The sequence below is a fragment of the Plutella xylostella genome, chromosome 26, assembly GCF_932276165.1.
Source record: "Plutella xylostella chromosome 26, ilPluXylo3.1, whole genome shotgun sequence".
Lineage (NCBI taxonomy): Eukaryota > Metazoa > Arthropoda > Insecta > Lepidoptera > Plutellidae > Plutella > Plutella xylostella.
In genome coordinates, this window is record NC_064006.1 from 8,284,081 (window position 1) to 8,301,910 (window position 17,830).

The window sequence follows — 17,830 nt, forward strand, 5'->3', positions numbered from 1 at the left end:
AGATAATTGTTCAAAGGGACAAACCCAACGGTTGAGGTTCGATTTTTTAATGGATTTTGAGGTCGTTGTGCTGAGTCAAGGATAAAAATATTAGTTATTGATAACTTTAGTAACAAACACATTGAATACCTACAGTATTGTGCAAATTAATGTGAACACAAGTAAAAATTAGAAAAAAATACATTTATTAGTTCTAGAATAAAAAAAACAGAGATATATTAATACAATTTAAGTTGTTTTAATAGAAAATGTGTCTTCCTTGGCTCGTATAACTTCATCAAAACGTTTTGGTATAGAATCGACAAGGTTTTAACAGTTTTCTGATATTTACTGGTCTAAAAAACTTGTATGAATTACAGCCTCAATCATTTTAGATTTTCTTGTGCAATCCGTTTTACGAAGTCTAACTTTCATGATGGCCCACTTATTTTCAATGGGATTAAGTGCCGGTGAGTTCTCTGGCCATCCAAAGGCATGATATCTTGTTTTCCGTGAAATATTCAAGCATAATCACGTGGCATGGAGCCGAATTTTGATGAAAAACTTTTTGACCGTCATAGCATCAACTTTTCTTAGTTTGGGGCTGTTTTTCTTATATAGGTACCGGATGACTTGTTCCCATCGAAGGGAGGATGGACTCGCTACATTACAGTGACTTGCTAGAACGGAGATTAGAAGTAAAACTAAGAAAATTTGATGATAACGGTCGATAAGTTTTTCGACAAAATTCGTCTCCATGCCACGAGTCTAAGACTAAGATTATGCTTAAATATTTCAAGGACAACAAGACATCATGCCTTTGGATGGCCAGAGAACTCACCGGCACTTAATCCCATTGAAAATAAGTGGGCCATCGTGAAAATTAGACTTCGTAAAACGGATTGCACAAGAAAAATTAAAATGATTGACGCTGTAATCCATACGTAAGTTTTTTTAGACCAGTAAATATCAGAAAACTGTTAAAATCATATCGATTCTATGCCAAAACGTGATGAAGAAGTATAAAAGCCAGGGAGAACACATTTTTTATTAAAATAACCTAAATTGTATTAATACATCTCTGTTCTTTTATTTTAGTACTAATAAATGTATTTTTTCAAATTTTTACTCGTGTTCACATTAATTTGCACAATACTGTAGGTATAGACAGTCTGTAGGTGTAAGTGTACCACCTTCAGAATTGCCAATTTGTGACTTGTAGGAAAGCATTTTCTTGGCCCCAAAGTCTCTCTCATGTCAAGACGTGATAAAAGCGCCACAAACTTGTGTTGACTTGCACGTCTTGCGCCCCGTGCTAGCCCTTCTGTTATTCCACCAACTAACCTGCTGCTATAATCATCAGGGTACGGCACCAGCAGCCCCTCAGGCGAGGGCTGCGGGGAGTCCCCCACCCAGAAGTAGGCGTCAGGGCCGGTGCCGTCGTACGCGAACCCTCGCACGAACACCGTGGCCTCGTCCACCGCGTAGACTGTTCCCTTGATGCCGTGCGCGTAGTTGGATAGACGGCCGATGAGCCGCCCGTAGTAGGGCTGAGGGTGCTTCCCGGAGGCCAGGCCTGGGGGAGACGGGTGGTTAGTTTTGTGTGTAAAAGTCACGGCTCATACAAACGTAAACGGATCGCCTTTTCACGAGCTCGTGACAGAAGAACAGAAAGGCGATCCGTTTAAGTTACGTTTAAGGATCACCCTAGATTACGAAAAATCTAAGTTCAGGAGCGCTGCTGCGTTAACTACGATTCAAGCTTTAGATTAGCTAGTTGAACATCGAAAGTCGTTACGCATGAAGAGAAAATTTGGTGTCTAGATAAGTTACACGGTGTTTTCCATGGTAAGGCATGGGGTAGGTATATACTTTCTACTTCCAGCATCATGGGATCATCGGCTACTTGGGAGCTAAAAAAAAACCGAAGTACATATTATATTCATCTATCTATTCCTAACCTATAACTAAAATACGTACAGAAAAATTTGGTGGCAAAGGCGAAATATTATAGTTTGCTGGGTAGCAGATCTTTTCTCCCTAAATGGAAAGTGAAGAATCATTTTCAATTTCAACCAATGAAAGCTTCATATTATATTCCACTCCTATATGTTACACACAAAGGCTAGCACAATGCAACTCTCGCAAATACTAGATAAGTTCACAGTAATACCGGCTGACCTAGATTGAGACCTAGATCTATATTGTAGGGGTCAAGGGAAGGATTTAATCGTGACCTTTCATTGTATAGGGGGATTATTTTGTAACAATTGCTCGTGCTTCTGATCGTAGGCAGAGATATAACTTAGTATATTACAGATAGACATAGAAAACATTGGACATAAGTACCTACTCATATTATCTGTTTTCGTTATTTATATTCGGAAATATATACTCATATATAAATCCATGAAGTCTTTATCGCTAAATTTAAATTTAACTGAAGAGGGGAAAGGGGAAAAGAGAAAATTTACCTACGCGTTAGCTACCACTAACATTTACTTGAATATCAAGCAAAACCATGTTTAGTAAGTATATAAAATAACGCACATGAAAAATGGATAGTATGGAATAGTACCTATTTAATTTTATACGGTATCTTTTTCTATAAATTAAGGCAAACTGAAAATGAACATATTAAAATTATTGTGATGTTCATGTAACTTTTTAGAAAAAACGCGGCTTAACTAATAGGCTTACTTGTCGCCGATTACCTTCATAGCATTAAAAGCGGTTCCATAACACACCGGCAATGTACGCTGTTGATGTACAACGTAACGTGTGATTCCAAACGATTTGGATCCGGAAAACCCGCTTTTCCGCCCAGAAAATCTATCATAAACGCCACACCACTACACTTTATATCTGTACCTTTATGTTGAGGTTTTAAGGCTCATATTGGCTCGTGTTTTATGCTGGACATAAGACGTTTTATAAGTTTAATAATGTTAAAAGCATTGATCGATCACTCTTCGTATGGCGCTCGGGAGAAGGTTGTGACTTATTCGACACTAAGTTTGAACCTTCCATGAAGTTATTGTGATTAATAGGGTCCTATCTTGGGAAATATCAATGTAAACAATTTAAAATAATATTTATATAATAGCAACAAACTAGGTAACTACATACTTCTGTAACTAATAGTAAATTTTGTAAGATCAGTGTAGCTATCGCGAACTTATTTTGACAACCATTTTCGGATTCAAAATGTATTGAATTTGAAACGAATAACTTCGTAAATGTTATTTCGTTTTGACTTCACGATAGACCGCAAGCATCGCCCTTATTATAAGTGTCGGTAAGAATGCTCGCAGATAAGTATTTGATGTAAAGGTGCACTCCGGCTCCTACTAACTGCATGCACACGATGCACCTGAGGGGCTACTCTAGCTTCATCTAATACGAAATTACCGAGTGCCACTATGCAATCGGTAGGTACTACTAGGTACGTTTTACAACAAGATAGAGTCGTGGGTCGTTAGCGCAGAAACGCAATTCTTAACTGTTTTCGTATCCTGACTCCGCAATGAATCGCAAACTCAGAGTAGGGCTCCACCCCGTCGGTTTCGCAGTTATTAATTTAAACTGTTCGCTTATTTTTGGGGTTCAAATAGAGATATTATGGCGATTATAGTGAAGGCTTATGTTGGGGCGGGGCTGGGCCTTTGAGGATGCCAACCGGGAATTGAGTTATCTGTATCTCTATGGAGTATGTAATTATTTTAGTTTTTAAGCCGTTTGCCTGCAAACAGAGCTGGAAATATAATATTTTATATGTAGGTATATTTTTAGCCAAGTTTGTGGCCTACGAGTACTTAGATGTCTACATGCAAAGGTATGAAGCAACCAAATTTAACAGGTTACGATTAGTTTCAAATTAAATCGACGATGAGGCTAGTTTCTTGTTAATTTTTGTGTAAGGGAATACTTAGACGTAAGAAATTAAGAATGCCCTGAATACACCATCCACCCGCACACGTCATACTCGCAAAGCCCTTTTCCACATACCCTTAGTGCATACAAACTACGCAAGTAACTCCATAAGTTGCCGACTACCTAAAACTTATAATAAACAGTTCTCAGACTTTGACATTTTTCATTTAACGCAATTGAGCTTTGTAAATAGAATAAGGGAATGGTTTTTCGCCAAGGACAGTTATTGATTTACAATTTAAAAATTTGGAATTAGCCTCCAAATTTAGATTTTTGGTAACTTTACGTCTTATTTTTTATTTTTTTTTTTTTTTAAATGACATGCTGGTAACTTTTGTGTTTAATATACATGAGTCAACTTTAAATGAATTTTTGTTTATGTTTTGTTGCTTGTAAATTTTAATTGCTTGTCCTCTTCTGTAATTTTTTGTGTGACTGTATTGTAATGTAACCTAAATTTTGCATGTATTTTTTATACTTTATTTTCTGTCTGATGTAATTGTGATTCGTTTGTATAATGTAAGTCCGTAATTGGCCTATGTATGGCTTATATAATACCTAAGCTATTATTTTGTCTTGTGCTGTGGATTTTGTGAAATAAATAAATAAATAAATAAATGCCACTTTCAATGGCTAAGTTATAATTCAGAGCATAATGTAGGTACTAGTATTATACTATCATTGTTATTCAAAGAGAATTTTAGCACTAATCTAAAGCTCATTTATTCGTGAGCGTCAACACCATCGCCCATCCCATAAATCCCGCGGGAAAACTCAAAAAATAGATCGCAATATAATAATAATACGTTATCCGTGGCGAAGAAACGAGTATAAAAATGAGTATCAAAATGTCGAGACAAAGCTGTGTTAGGGCGAGGGTGGATCCCGGGGTCGCTAGGGTTGCCTCTCTTACCAATCAATAAAATAGCATGAACATAATAAATCTGAAAAAATATGGATCGAGTGAGTATATGAGTCGGATTTTAAAACAAAGAAATTAAGGTATGACAGCTCTAAAATTATATTGTGTGCCTTCAGAATCGACATCAATAACTCACTAAAATACACCCTGTAAATACAGTCTATAATTGATAAAATATACAATTTAGACATATAAATGGAAACTCACAAATAAATCGGAATAATAAACAAGAAATTACAGAAATAAGAAGATAATTTCCTCTCCAGAGGAAAAATGCAAAGCGTGTGCTCGTCGTATGAAGTCGTTTTATTTTCTCAAGACAATTGCAAAGAAAATGTTGTGAGTTTCCCACCGATTTCATCCGCAGCTGTTGGAAAACATCTCGCATTGTGAATTGTTATGTGTTTCAGATATTATTTTATGTGTTTATTAGATTAGAGTACCTTGTTTAGTATGTAATTAGTCATTAGTATCCACTCGCAGAGCAAATAGTTTGAGCGTAAAGCAGAGTTTTATAGTTTCATGGAAATTTTGCATGATTTACATAATATATAATATCTCGGTTCTGATGAAAAATTAAGTTTTATTTTCATTTTATTGTATAAATTTTATATCTTCTAATAGTTAATTAATATTGCATGTTTTTTGCCTATATTTTGTAATTTAATTTAATACATTATTTGTAAATGCTGTGCATGTCTGTTATGTGTGCACACTTCGGACCTACATTATTATAAACTTACTTTTAATTCAATGTTTGTAGTGTGTGCTGTTGACGTGCCAATAAATAAATAAATAAAAAAAAAAAATGTATTTTTTTTGTCTGCCTGTTGGTTGTCTCGGACTTTTGGACTTTAATAATTTTCAGGAAGGCGAGCTTTCATCTGTATCAAAAGATTCAAAAGCTATACGTTTGTAACCGTAAACTTATTCCCTTTTACACACTTCATTGAAGAGACTCATGTCATGACATGATGATTGTCGTCTTTTCTATAATTTCCACATTGTGGCAGCCCTAACCCACCCTCGCAGTCTAAATCTCGGGGGCGAACATGTCAATCAAAATATCCCTTAATGGGCCCCCGCTCCGTTCCGCTTAGGATATTAGATAAATACATCGACGGCGCCGCCGTGATCGCGGGGGAGAGACGGGAAATCATTTAACTGGAGCGTCTTTAGCTAAATTATGTAGACAAGCGCCTGCCACCGGGATATACAGCTGGGCTGAGTGTGAGGCCTTTTCTACAGGGCCTACTGGGTATCCTACTGCCTTAGTTGCCTTACTAACTCTGATACATTAGCAATCAACAATGGTTAAGCATCATCGCTTATCTGTCAAGCAGGTCCATGCAAATATTGACAGTTTTGTCTAAATTTCAAATCGTCTCATAAAACGTACTGATTGGATGACATTTCTACGAAAGCAGTTAATTCGATGCTTGACGGAGGTATTTCATGAAGCAGGAGTAGGCCCCTGCAGACCGGCCAAACCCTCGAGTTCTAGTTCCGTTGCGGATATTAAGGGGAATACGTACGGCTCTGTCTTCGAGCTCTGTCGAGATAATGATTTATGTTTGTTTAACTGCGTCTGGGCTTGTTTCTGATAAAAATTAGGTACCTACTTATTTTATTATTATTATTTTAAACTAGCTGTTCCCGCGAGCTTCGCTACGCCTTAAAAAGTTTTCCCGTGGGAATTCCGGGATAAAAAGTAGCCTATGTTCTTTCCCAGGGTCTATACCATATGTATACCAAATTTCATTCAAATCTGTTCAGTACTTTTCGCGTGAAAGAGTAACAGGCAGACAGACAGACAGATAGACAGACAGACAGACACAGTTACTTTCGCATTTATAATATTAGTTAGGATAGGAAATCGACTCGCTACGTGATGACAGGAAAGTGGTGACTCATGCTAAATAAATTTTATTCTACGACTTTTGAAAATTGGTGAAAATAACAATCGTTTAAGTTACGTTTATGTTTGATAGTTTGACGAAAACTATAGGTAAAACTTTTCATTTTCTCGCATAAGAAGTGGCACCTCTAGCGGAAACTATCATGAAACTTTTAACAGACAATGTTGTCCCGAATTATCGGGAGTTGTACCGATTTCGACTCACAGAATAATCAAGATAATTATTCTGAGTGTAGACGAGCCTTAATATTAATATCGGCGAGTTGAGGGTAGACGATAATATCGACGTAAGCGAGCAGCGCGGGAGCCCTTTTTCACTTTTTGTGAGCAGCCGCGGTGAGCAGACGGAGAGTGAGGGAGTTATGAGCTCCGAATCGTTTTCCGAATTACTCTTCTCCGATAGCACGGTTCGTCGAAAACACTGTTCGTCGACGGTTTGTTCATCGAAAAAATCCTTCTCCGATAGCACGGTTCGTCGAAAGCACTGTTCGACGATGGTTGCTTTGCCGAAGAAATCGTTCGCCGATTGAAAGATACGTCGAAAGCACTGTTCGACGATGGTTGCTTTGCCGAAGAAATCATTCGCCGATAGAGAGATTCGTCGAAAGCACTGTTCGACGATGGTATATGATTGGAATAATGATGTATAAACTAGTATAACCTTATTGTGTCATTGTGTAATATTTAAGAAAAGTAATTTTTATTTCTATACTTGCTCTATATGCACCTAACGTCTCTCTCTTTCTGTTTGCCTGCCTATGGCCGGGACTCCACCAAAGCAGAGATGTGTGCGGTGTGCTGTGTGCTGTGCGAGAAGAGATGTTTTTCAGCTCGGGTGCGAGGCGTTGAGTGCTCAGTACGCATTCTGACGGGTTGCTAGCGGGCGAGAGGGGGGAGGGTGACATCGCTCACTGCACGCCGCCGCTCACATCTCTCGTCTCCACTGCGCGTCGTCCGACAGCTCACATCTCCGCTTCCTCCGCGACATACAAATATTACTCATCTCCGCACAGCGATCTCCACTGAAGCTGAGCGGAGAGGAGACGTGTCAATAACTCAATTCTATTGGTTGTTTAAAAACATCTCCTCTCCGCTCGTCTCGTCTCCGCTTTGGTGGAGTCCCGGCCTAACGGTGTATAATATGTGTGACTATCGTTTTCCAATAAATATCCAAGTTATAAGGTAATCTTGCTCTTTTTGCTTACGCTTACCCAATACCTATGCGGATGGTTCGTTTAACGAAAGAATCAATTGCCGCCGCAAAGAATTTTATTGTTCACCATTTTCGTTAGGAATCGAACCAAATGGATTAATATCTTTATTGGAATATTTAAGGTAAGTATAATCATTATAAGTATTGCTTTCGAAAAGGTAACTACTGTGTGTATCCATGTGTATAAATACCTACCTAGATAGGGTATCTACCTCAACTTTTTGGTAAGTCAGGAATAACAAATTGAGTTATGTCCAAGCTATAATGTTATAGGTACACAACACAAATGCAGTTATGATTTTCCATTTAGTATACCTACTAATAGTATTACTAACCTAAAGATCGATGCATAATTTATAGATTCAGATTATGATCTGCTGAGATAGGTACTCATCAGTAGCTTACAGTTGGTGTTCTCTCCACCATGCAATACTAAACACATCTCACAATGTTCACCCGGTTTCAGACAGGCGCAGAAATCATAATAGAAGCATTTTTCCTGAAATCAAAATAGTTTCAGGCAGTCTTCATACATAATATTTCATTTTTATTTCAAGAAAAATGCTTTTATTATAAATCTACCACGAAACTTACACACTTCATTTAAAAAATATAATTTTTAAAAAGTTTAAAAATCACAACCAAATCTCCTTTATTTCATGAAATAAAAAAAAACCTTTGACCGGCACTGGATTTGAGTGTTTTTTGTTTTTTTTAATTTAATTCGATTATCAGTCTTGTCATCTATAATGATAAAATCTTAAATAAAACTCTATGCCTTAGAAACAATTGTACATTAACATTTATTTACAATTGTGTATTGTTAATTTAATCATCATTCATAATTTCATTATCGATACTAAAATGGCAAACAATGCTTTGCGGCGGTAATTGATTCTTTCGTTAAACAAACCATCCGCATCGGTTTAAAATGCTTTCGATGAATCTCTCTATAGGCGAATGATTTCTTCGGCAAAGCAACCATCGTCGAACAGTGCTTTCGACGAATCTTTCAATCGACGAACGATTTCTTCGGCAAAGCAACCATCGTCGAACAGTGCTTTCGACGAACCGTGCTATCGGAGAAGGATTTTTTCGATGAACAAACCGTCGACGAACAGTGATTTCGACGAACCGTGCTATCGGAGAAGAGTAATTCGGAAAACGATTCGGAGCTCGGGAGTTATCAGTGTTGTGGGTGCGTGAGGAACCGGCGGAGCGGAGCCGAGGCGCCCAGGCTCGGGGAGCCGAGGCGGGCGTGATGGCCCGGTTCAGACAACAGCCAGTTACAGCAAGTGCGCGCAGTTACAGCTAAGTGACCTTTCTACTTACCTTTTATCTCTCGTTTATGATTGATAAGTTAGACCTACACTTGATTTCTTGATGTACCAATTGTGTTTATAATGAGTAAGGAAACTAAGGAGGTAATGTAAGGTTTAAAGGAGGTACGAGTACATACCGTACCCGTACCGTGTGATAATAGATAGATTAGATATTCAGTGCGCCAGGGGAAACAATCCCATGTGATCAGTGTAAGAAGCTAGGGAAATAGTCCCATGTGATCAGTGTAAGAAGCTAGGGAAATAGTCCCATGTGATCAGTGTAAGAAGCTAGGGAAACAGTCCTATGTGATCAGTCCCAGGGAACAACCCTGCTAGCGAGGCACGGGGTGGCTATAGGGGAGGTTGGAGGCCACTGGGGTGAAACCCCTAAAAACATCAGGATTATCCTTGACATTCAGACGATCAGGTCATTAGACTGATCGGTCATCACGTGTGCGTGATATTAAGTAACTAATATGTTTATGATATATCCCATATTCAGTTCGTCACCGTGATTAGTATGTTTGTACTAATCACGGTTATTAACAGTTCAGATATTCGCGTTTACTCATATAAATAGTTTAATGAATACGCGACATGGTGGAGATGCTGGGATTTGAGTGCAGTGTTACAGCTTTGTTTGACTTACGTGTGATTTATTTTTCCCTGCAAAAGGGTTTTGCAAAATACAAGAAAAGTTATTTTGAAATATCATGATAAACGTTCACCAGTGAATACTTTAGTTGTTTGAGAGAAATTGGGGACTATTCTTGAGACTCGTGAAAGGTTTTAATGAAAATATACACATAAAGATTAAGATACAGCAAGTAAATTAGTTTGGTGTAACTGTTATATTAGTAGTCAATAGTATTTGACTGATTTAAGCATTACTTATTGAGTATTTGATGAAATTACAAGTACCTATAAATTGAAGTAAACCTTTGAGAGTTTAAATGATACATGCATTAGAGTCGCTTTTAGAGTAGCGTAACATTATAGTGACAAGATCCTTCCAGTAGTGGATGGCATACGATATTTGAGAGGATTATGATTGGAATTTTGCAGTATGTCAATTTGCAGTTAGCAATTGATCAAATTTAGACCTGCAAATGAGCGAAGTCAGATTTGAATTTATTAGTTATCATACTGAAATAATGTGATAGTACAGTCCGTTCACCGAAATGTGACTTTTAGATAATGAGTATTGTAGTCTACAATCTGTTCACTCAGCATATATTTTTCCCTGAGTATTATAGATATACCTATTTAGTGAATTTTTGAGTAATATATCATAGCGTGTGTGAGTAATTTATTCCTGGCACTTATTATGGTGCAGATTCAGATATTTAGTGATTGAATTAGACGCCATCGGGATAATCAAGTGGTTGCTCACAAGTTATTGAACTGCAAAGATGTTACATAGTTAATGCTATTCTTGATAAATTAAGCACAAATTCTACAATTTTATAGTGAAATGAAACTTGTAAAGGAGCAAGTCACAGTAAGCTAACTGTACGACGCGAGTAGACAACAGGCGCCCGCGCTGGCGCCACCGGCCGTTTCTTTGTTATGTTACATTGTTGCAGTCTAAATAATTTGCAAAGAAATTTGTTTTTTATTGCCTATTGAATATGGTTCAGTTTAATGAAGGATTTCGCAGAAAATATTATTTTGATTTGATGATAAGTAGTACAGACTCAGGTGATGCTCTTGCTTGTGGGTACCTACCCCTTGAAATTTAGAATAACCAGTTGAAAATTTATGAGCTACAGAATATACCTATACCAGATGTTCGAAAGGAACAGTTTACCTATTACCAAACATTTTATAGTTCTCGTCGGATTGATAATTCGAGGATATTAGAATTAGATATCGTGAAAGTTGATAGAACTTGTACTAGGTATATCAGTAGCCTGAGACGGTCAAGATTAATCTCTTGACATGGAGTCAAGTAATTCAATAAAACAAAATTAGTACCGAATATGAATAGTGAAGTTGTCAGCTAACGAAGATTATACCCGTATATGTAGGTATATACTGTTCTCTGAAGTTATACTTTATAATATAAAGCTTCAAGTTATTTAGAAGTTAAATGTCTTACTTTAGTTCAATGTGAACTTTAAAATGTTTAGATTTCAGTAAGTGTTAAGCTTTAGTTACAAGTGAATGGCCTTAACCAAGGAGCGACTCAGAAAAGGATCAGAATTTAAAGTACTTAACTTATAAATCAAAGAACGTTTTTGGTTATTAATAACCAAGCAGGGTGGCCAATATCGGAGAATGAATCTCCTCTTAAAAATGAATATGATTCACATTGTGCCCAATACTGTTAAGAATTTTTGAATTGTCATTGTATTGAAACTCGTACTCTTACTGAGTATACTTACTTATACTTACATATATCTTAGCAATGTAAAATTTCAGATAAATTCTTGCGATTTTCTTCTCAAGCAGACCAGACGTAACATAAGTCTGTATAGTTGCCTAAGTACTGTACCTTCAACCTAAAGTTTCTGAAGGTAAAGGAAAACAAACTGTAAAATTGATATACTCAGTTGAAATTAGATATATGTATACTGGGTTAACTAAGACTATTCTTTTTCTTTGCATATACCTACATAAGTACCAAGTTGGGACACATAATTACGTGCCAACGTAAATAAGATATACATTATACAAGGTTTATAGTAATCATAGAATTTAAAGGATCACGAGTGATCTCAGAAGTGTTAGTCAATGAGACCGAGAGGACAAAAAGTAGTTTCAGTTTCGTCAAAGTTGAAACAGTTGTACTTATGTGAGATGAAGTTGATTAGTGTCGTTATAGCTGTTAGAATTATAACACAAGTAAATAAAGTAGCGCGACAACACTTGCATGGTTGCATGTTATGACTTATCAGTAACAGTAAGTTGTCCAACAGTAAGTTGCCTATTCAGAGAGACCAAGTTAAGTCAGTCAATCAGCATTGTGGTATGTGGTATTCACCATATTTTTACCACCATAATATTGAAATCTGTCGTAAAATTGGCATTTTTTATGAAAGTTCTTCTATGATTAATGTTATAACATTCTAGTTATAGCACGTAAAATAGCCCAGTTGCAGAAAAAGCATTGCTATTAAGACATAAGAATTCAGATCTAGTTAAGAAGTCAATCTAGACTACTCATTGACAATGTGGAATACCTACAAAGTAACTGTCAAAATCTTAGTGATACATATCATGTTGGTACAGTAGATCGATTATTAATTTAGAGTTTTACTTTACGAAACGTGGTCTTAAATCCTTGGTTATAACAGTACTGATATAGAGGAACGTTAGATATAGAACATAGACCACCACAGACTTAAATTAGTCATCAAAGATAAAATTAAGATTCACGTTATTTTGAATCCAAAATAGTTTTATTAGTAAAAACAAGTTTGCCATAGGTAAATAGTATGGGTAACCAAGTAGTATATAAACACATCTCTTTTATTGAGATCTGCAATATTTTTAGATTTGAATCATTATATCATATTTTTAGAGTCAGAGTCACAGTAAGAGTCACAGTCAGTCACAGTCAGAGTCACAGTCAGAGCCAGTGGCAAAATCAGTGCCCGTTGTAATTGGAAAGGTTGAGCTAATTTATAAGTAATGAACCTACCCACACATCTGAACTTTCATAGAACGTTGAACAGAACTATAGACAGAACATATAATTGCATATCAGTATCAGCATCAGTATCGGTGTATGACTAACCGTGTCATCAAACTCTGTATAATAACCAAGTCCAGTGTCAGAACAAGAGAGAGTTAGCCTCAGTTTAGATATACTAAAGTATCTTATTCATGATCAGGACTTCTCTTGACTTTTATGTGGGTTTACTATGACATAATATTCCCAGCAACTTAGTCCTATTACAAATACTTGTTGCAATGAATGTTTCCAAACTTATATCATAATCTGTTAATGATAAAGAGACAGATTCTTTAATGGTATTCTAATATGAAGGGATGAAAAGACAGAATAGCACTCCTAAAGTTCAGGCATACAATAAGAGTCTGATGACTACTAAGTTAATGTTTTATGGCAGACAGACAGACATAAGTATACCTGTTTTCACTAGGTATTTCAGTAACAAAATGAATTTTGTTGTTTTGCTAGCATTTATTATCATTACCAATCATTAATAACTAGCACTGTTTTATACGAATAGTCGTAAGGATAAAAACCTTGCCATAGGGCAACGACGTAATAAGTCGAATACCAAATCACAATTGTTAACTTTGAACTACTGCTGTTAACTTCCTATATTTGCCCTTGAACCTTGGTGTTGGTTCAACATTTTAACTGTCAAAGGCAATATGAAAGCATAAATATGAAGAAATAATAATGATGGAGGTAAAAGAATGTGAAATATTACAATACACAGAAATTTACTCTAATGCTTGTTACAATAAAAGCTAAGGCTTAGATGTTCAAATTAAAAGTTTTTCTGTGCCGGGGAGGGTCTTCGAACGTAGTTCAAGATAATAGCTTGTAGTAGCTAACACTCCAATTATACCAAAACATAAATACATATAGAATAATAAAATTGAGTTACAGTATGGTTATAGATGAAGAGATTAATATAGTTGTTGTACATTGAACATTCATTTGGGATACCTACTAATATTTATATCCTTAGAATAGCAAACAATAAATACAATATTAATAAAGATAAATGATAAGAATATGACATGATTATATTGTTTAGTCTGAAGCGTTAATTTAGCTATATGGGGGACGTGTCGACACCGAATACATTATTGTGTGTTGAAATAGATGTATTCTATTCTATTCTGTGCAGAGAGGGGGCGATGTTTCTGTGCGTGGCTCTCTCGAGTAGAACCTTTGTGCATTTCCCCTTGGTTTCGGCTAGGCCAGCCACGGCTCCCGAGTAAACTGTCACAATAGTTTGTTTGCTAATTCTTATTTGATTTAAGATTATCGTTGATTGAGTATTAAGATTTAGAGTGTTCAAGTGTCTACATGCTGAAGTCAACAGGAAAAATAGCTAAAAGCAGAAAATTGCAGTACAGTCGTGTGTATTATGTGACAGATATCAGTAATAAATGTAAATGCAAGAAGAGGTGTAGTAAGAAAAGAAGAGGTGTAGTAAGAATAAAAGATAATAGAAAAATAGGATGAACTATTATTTGTAATAGAAGCCACATAGTAGAAGTATGAAATAGAACTTGCAATAGAAAATTGCTTGAATTACTGGAATGTTGTTATGGTACGAAAGGAGAAGTGCAATTGAGGAACTTGTAGCAAAGGAGCCAAAACTAGAGATTGCTACCGATGTATGCTTTATTGCTTATTAATGAAACAGGTATTAATATAGACGTAAAATCAAAACACGAAAATTTTGAGAAGGGTCTAATTTGTCGGTGGCTGATCTATACATACACTTATGACCTATATTAGAATAGGTAAAAGCGTCTCACTCATAGAAACTTTTCTCTCGGCGGGAGTGTCCCGAATTATCGGGAGTTGTACCGATTTCGACTCACAGAATAATCAAGATAATTATTCTGAGTGTAGACGAGCCTTAATATTAATATCGGCGAGTTGAGGGTAGACGATAATATCGACGTAAGCGAGCAGCGCGGGAGCCCTTTTTCACTTTTTGTGAGCAGCCGCGGTGAGCAGACGGAGAGTGAGGGAGTTATCAGTGTTGTGGGTGCGTGAGGAACCGGCGGAGCGGAGCCGAGGCGCCCAGGCTCGGGGAGCCGAGGCGGGCGTGATGGCCCGGTTCAGACAACAGCCAGTTACAGCAAGTGCGCGCAGTTACAGCTAAGTGACCTTTCTACTTACCTTTTATCTCTCGTTTATGATTGATAAGTTAGACCTACACTTGATTTCTTGATGTACCAATTGTGTTTATAATGAGTAAGGAAACTAAGGAGGTAATGTAAGGTTTAAAGGAGGTACGAGTACATACCGTACCCGTACCGTGTGATAATAGATAGATTAGATATTCAGTGCGCCAGGGGAAACAATCCCATGTGATCAGTGTAAGAAGCTAGGGAAATAGTCCCATGTGATCAGTGTAAGAAGCTAGGGAAATAGTCCCATGTGATCAGTGTAAGAAGCTAGGGAAACAGTCCTATGTGATCAGTCCCAGGGAACAACCCTGCTAGCGAGGCACGGGGTGGCTATAGGGGAGGTTGGAGGCCACTGGGGTGAAACCCCTAAAAACATCAGGATTATCCTTGACATTCAGACGATCAGGTCATTAGACTGATCGGTCATCACGTGTGCGTGATATTAAGTAACTAATATGTTTATGATATATCCCATATTCAGTTCGTCACCGTGATTAGTATGTTTGTACTAATCACGGTTATTAACAGTTCAGATATTCGCGTTTACTCATATAAATAGTTTAATGAATTCGCGACAAATGTATGCAGATGACAGAAGGGGTAGGAGAAGTAAAAATATTTCGTTTTCGTAAACTGTAAATCCCGTGCTAGACGAACTGAAAAAAAGTTAAACATGGATGGAACCGATAGAACATGATCTCGGGGAATGAAGGGCAACAAAAAAGTTAACAACGCTGTTAACTGAAACCGCAACCGCATCGGTTCTCCGTTACATGGGAAATTGAAATTGACTACTAACAATCTTATTTTATAGCACTGATAAACGTATGTAGATATGTGTATGTACACACCTACATCAAGTGGGGCTATACAGGTGGTAGTCGCATAGGATGGTACTATGCGACTGTGGTACCGCCCCCCAGACTATGGAGCATTTACTCTCCTGTCCCCTGTGTAGGTACTTCCACCTGCACTCGGGAAGACTTACTCCAGGCCAACCAGAATGCTATCAAAGTTGCTTTTTTTGGTCTGGACAAATTTAATTCGCATGTTCAATGTTTTCTGATATGAAAGAAGAAGAATGGCAAGCAAGGGGCGCAAGACGCGTAAATCAGACTTGACAAAAGTTTTGCATTGCATCTCTTACAGGCTACCTCAAATTAAGCTGCTTCACTTGAAAATCTACCACTGTACCTACCTACCTACCTACTTCCAGTGATCCAATAGAAGATTCCCACCAAGCCGTCAAATGTATTCCTCGGATCCACTCAATTCTCCTCTTTAGCATAATACAGCGGCGGAGAGACAGCGGGGTGCATCGCATTATACTCTACGGCGTCGATAGAATTACATTAGAGTTTTTCCTTGCAATGTAGGTAGGTACATTGTTAGATTGTTACCCAAGGGTTGGAATCTGTTTATTTTGGAGAACGGCGCCTGAGCGTAGAACAGCTTTTTATATAAAAAAAAAATATTTATTACATATAGGTACCTGCCTACATTTGTATACAGTCGAAAAGCTTACAAAAAAAAACTTTAGCACCTCACTAGGATTAAATGGACTACGTAGAAGCTATCGGACAAACTCCAAACTGAGATCCAAAAGCCACCGATTTTACTGCCAATTGACTGCTCATCTACCTATTATTTCACCGAAACACCCAATAATCGGAGCTGTGAGAATAGGTCAAAGAATCTCTGCAGACACGGGGGTGTTTTCCCGTTATCAGAGAATGGAATAAACAAACTTTCCCAATACTACGCACCGCCTACGGACGCGTGGGACGCGGTGTGGGCTGCGGGTAGTGACGCGATGACGTCACAGGTTAGCTGTGACTACGTCATACGGGGGTTACTCCTTACTGACGGAAAACGAGCGAACGAGAGCTGTCGTGAAATCGGCACGTTTAATATTGAACGACATAGAGTCGTGATAAGCGCTGCAGCGCTCCGAAACTTCGTTTCTCGTCAGAGAGTGGCAACTGGCAACCCTCCACGTTAGCAGTCGCTACGTCACACGTCGCGACGTAATATTACGTAGTAACCTGGCTGCATAGAACCACTCGGACCCGGGTATCTGGCTGTTTTAACGTGGTTTTAACTGTGAAGTTGAAGGCCATTGAAGTCCGTACATTTTTACCAAATTGAAGACATTTCTATTTCTAGTCATCATCACCCTGTAGCAGTGCTGGACGTAATGCACGCCACTGGATGCGATCTATAGCTTTCCGCATCCAATCATTACGAGCCACCTTTCTCAAATCGTCACCCCATCTCTCGTAATCACATTTCTAGTAAAATTTTGAATCTGAGTGTAGATCTATAACATTTAGATTAAACCCGTAATTCAGGATATTTAGAGCAAGTCGTGGGCGGGCCGGAAGTGGTGAAAATTTAATCTAACATCACTGGATAGAGTAGATAGTCTGCTGTGGTTGTGATACAGGTATTTCCTATTTCCTGTTTGCATCGCATTATTATTTTTTTTGCTAAAAATTTACTTAAAATGATGAAAAGTCGCCATCCAAAAAAAATTGGTTCTCCATAGTAAAGTCACCTCACCAACCATTTCTATGGAAAAGAGAATTTACAAAAGTGGTAGGACAAATTTTGTTTAGAATGGCTTAGTTAATTTATAAGTCAATGTGCTTAGTATCCTTTATGCTAAACTACCACTTTAAATTGATGGG

At 37.5% G+C, this 17,830-nt stretch overlaps 1 protein-coding gene across 4 annotated transcripts in view; it reads right to left on the minus strand.

Moving 5' to 3' along the window:
- The window catches only part of LOC105379999 (protein Skeletor, isoforms B/C), a 48,565-nt gene that overhangs the window by 16,219 nt on the left and 14,516 nt on the right, over positions 1-17,830 (minus strand). For all 4 annotated transcript variants that reach the window (XM_048630637.1, XM_048630635.1, XM_048630636.1 and 1 more), the window contains exon 3: positions 1,324-1,555. In XM_048630637.1, coding sequence (XP_048486594.1) covers positions 1,324-1,555 — 232 coding nt within the window. The remainder of the gene's footprint in view (positions 1-1,323; positions 1,556-17,830) is intronic.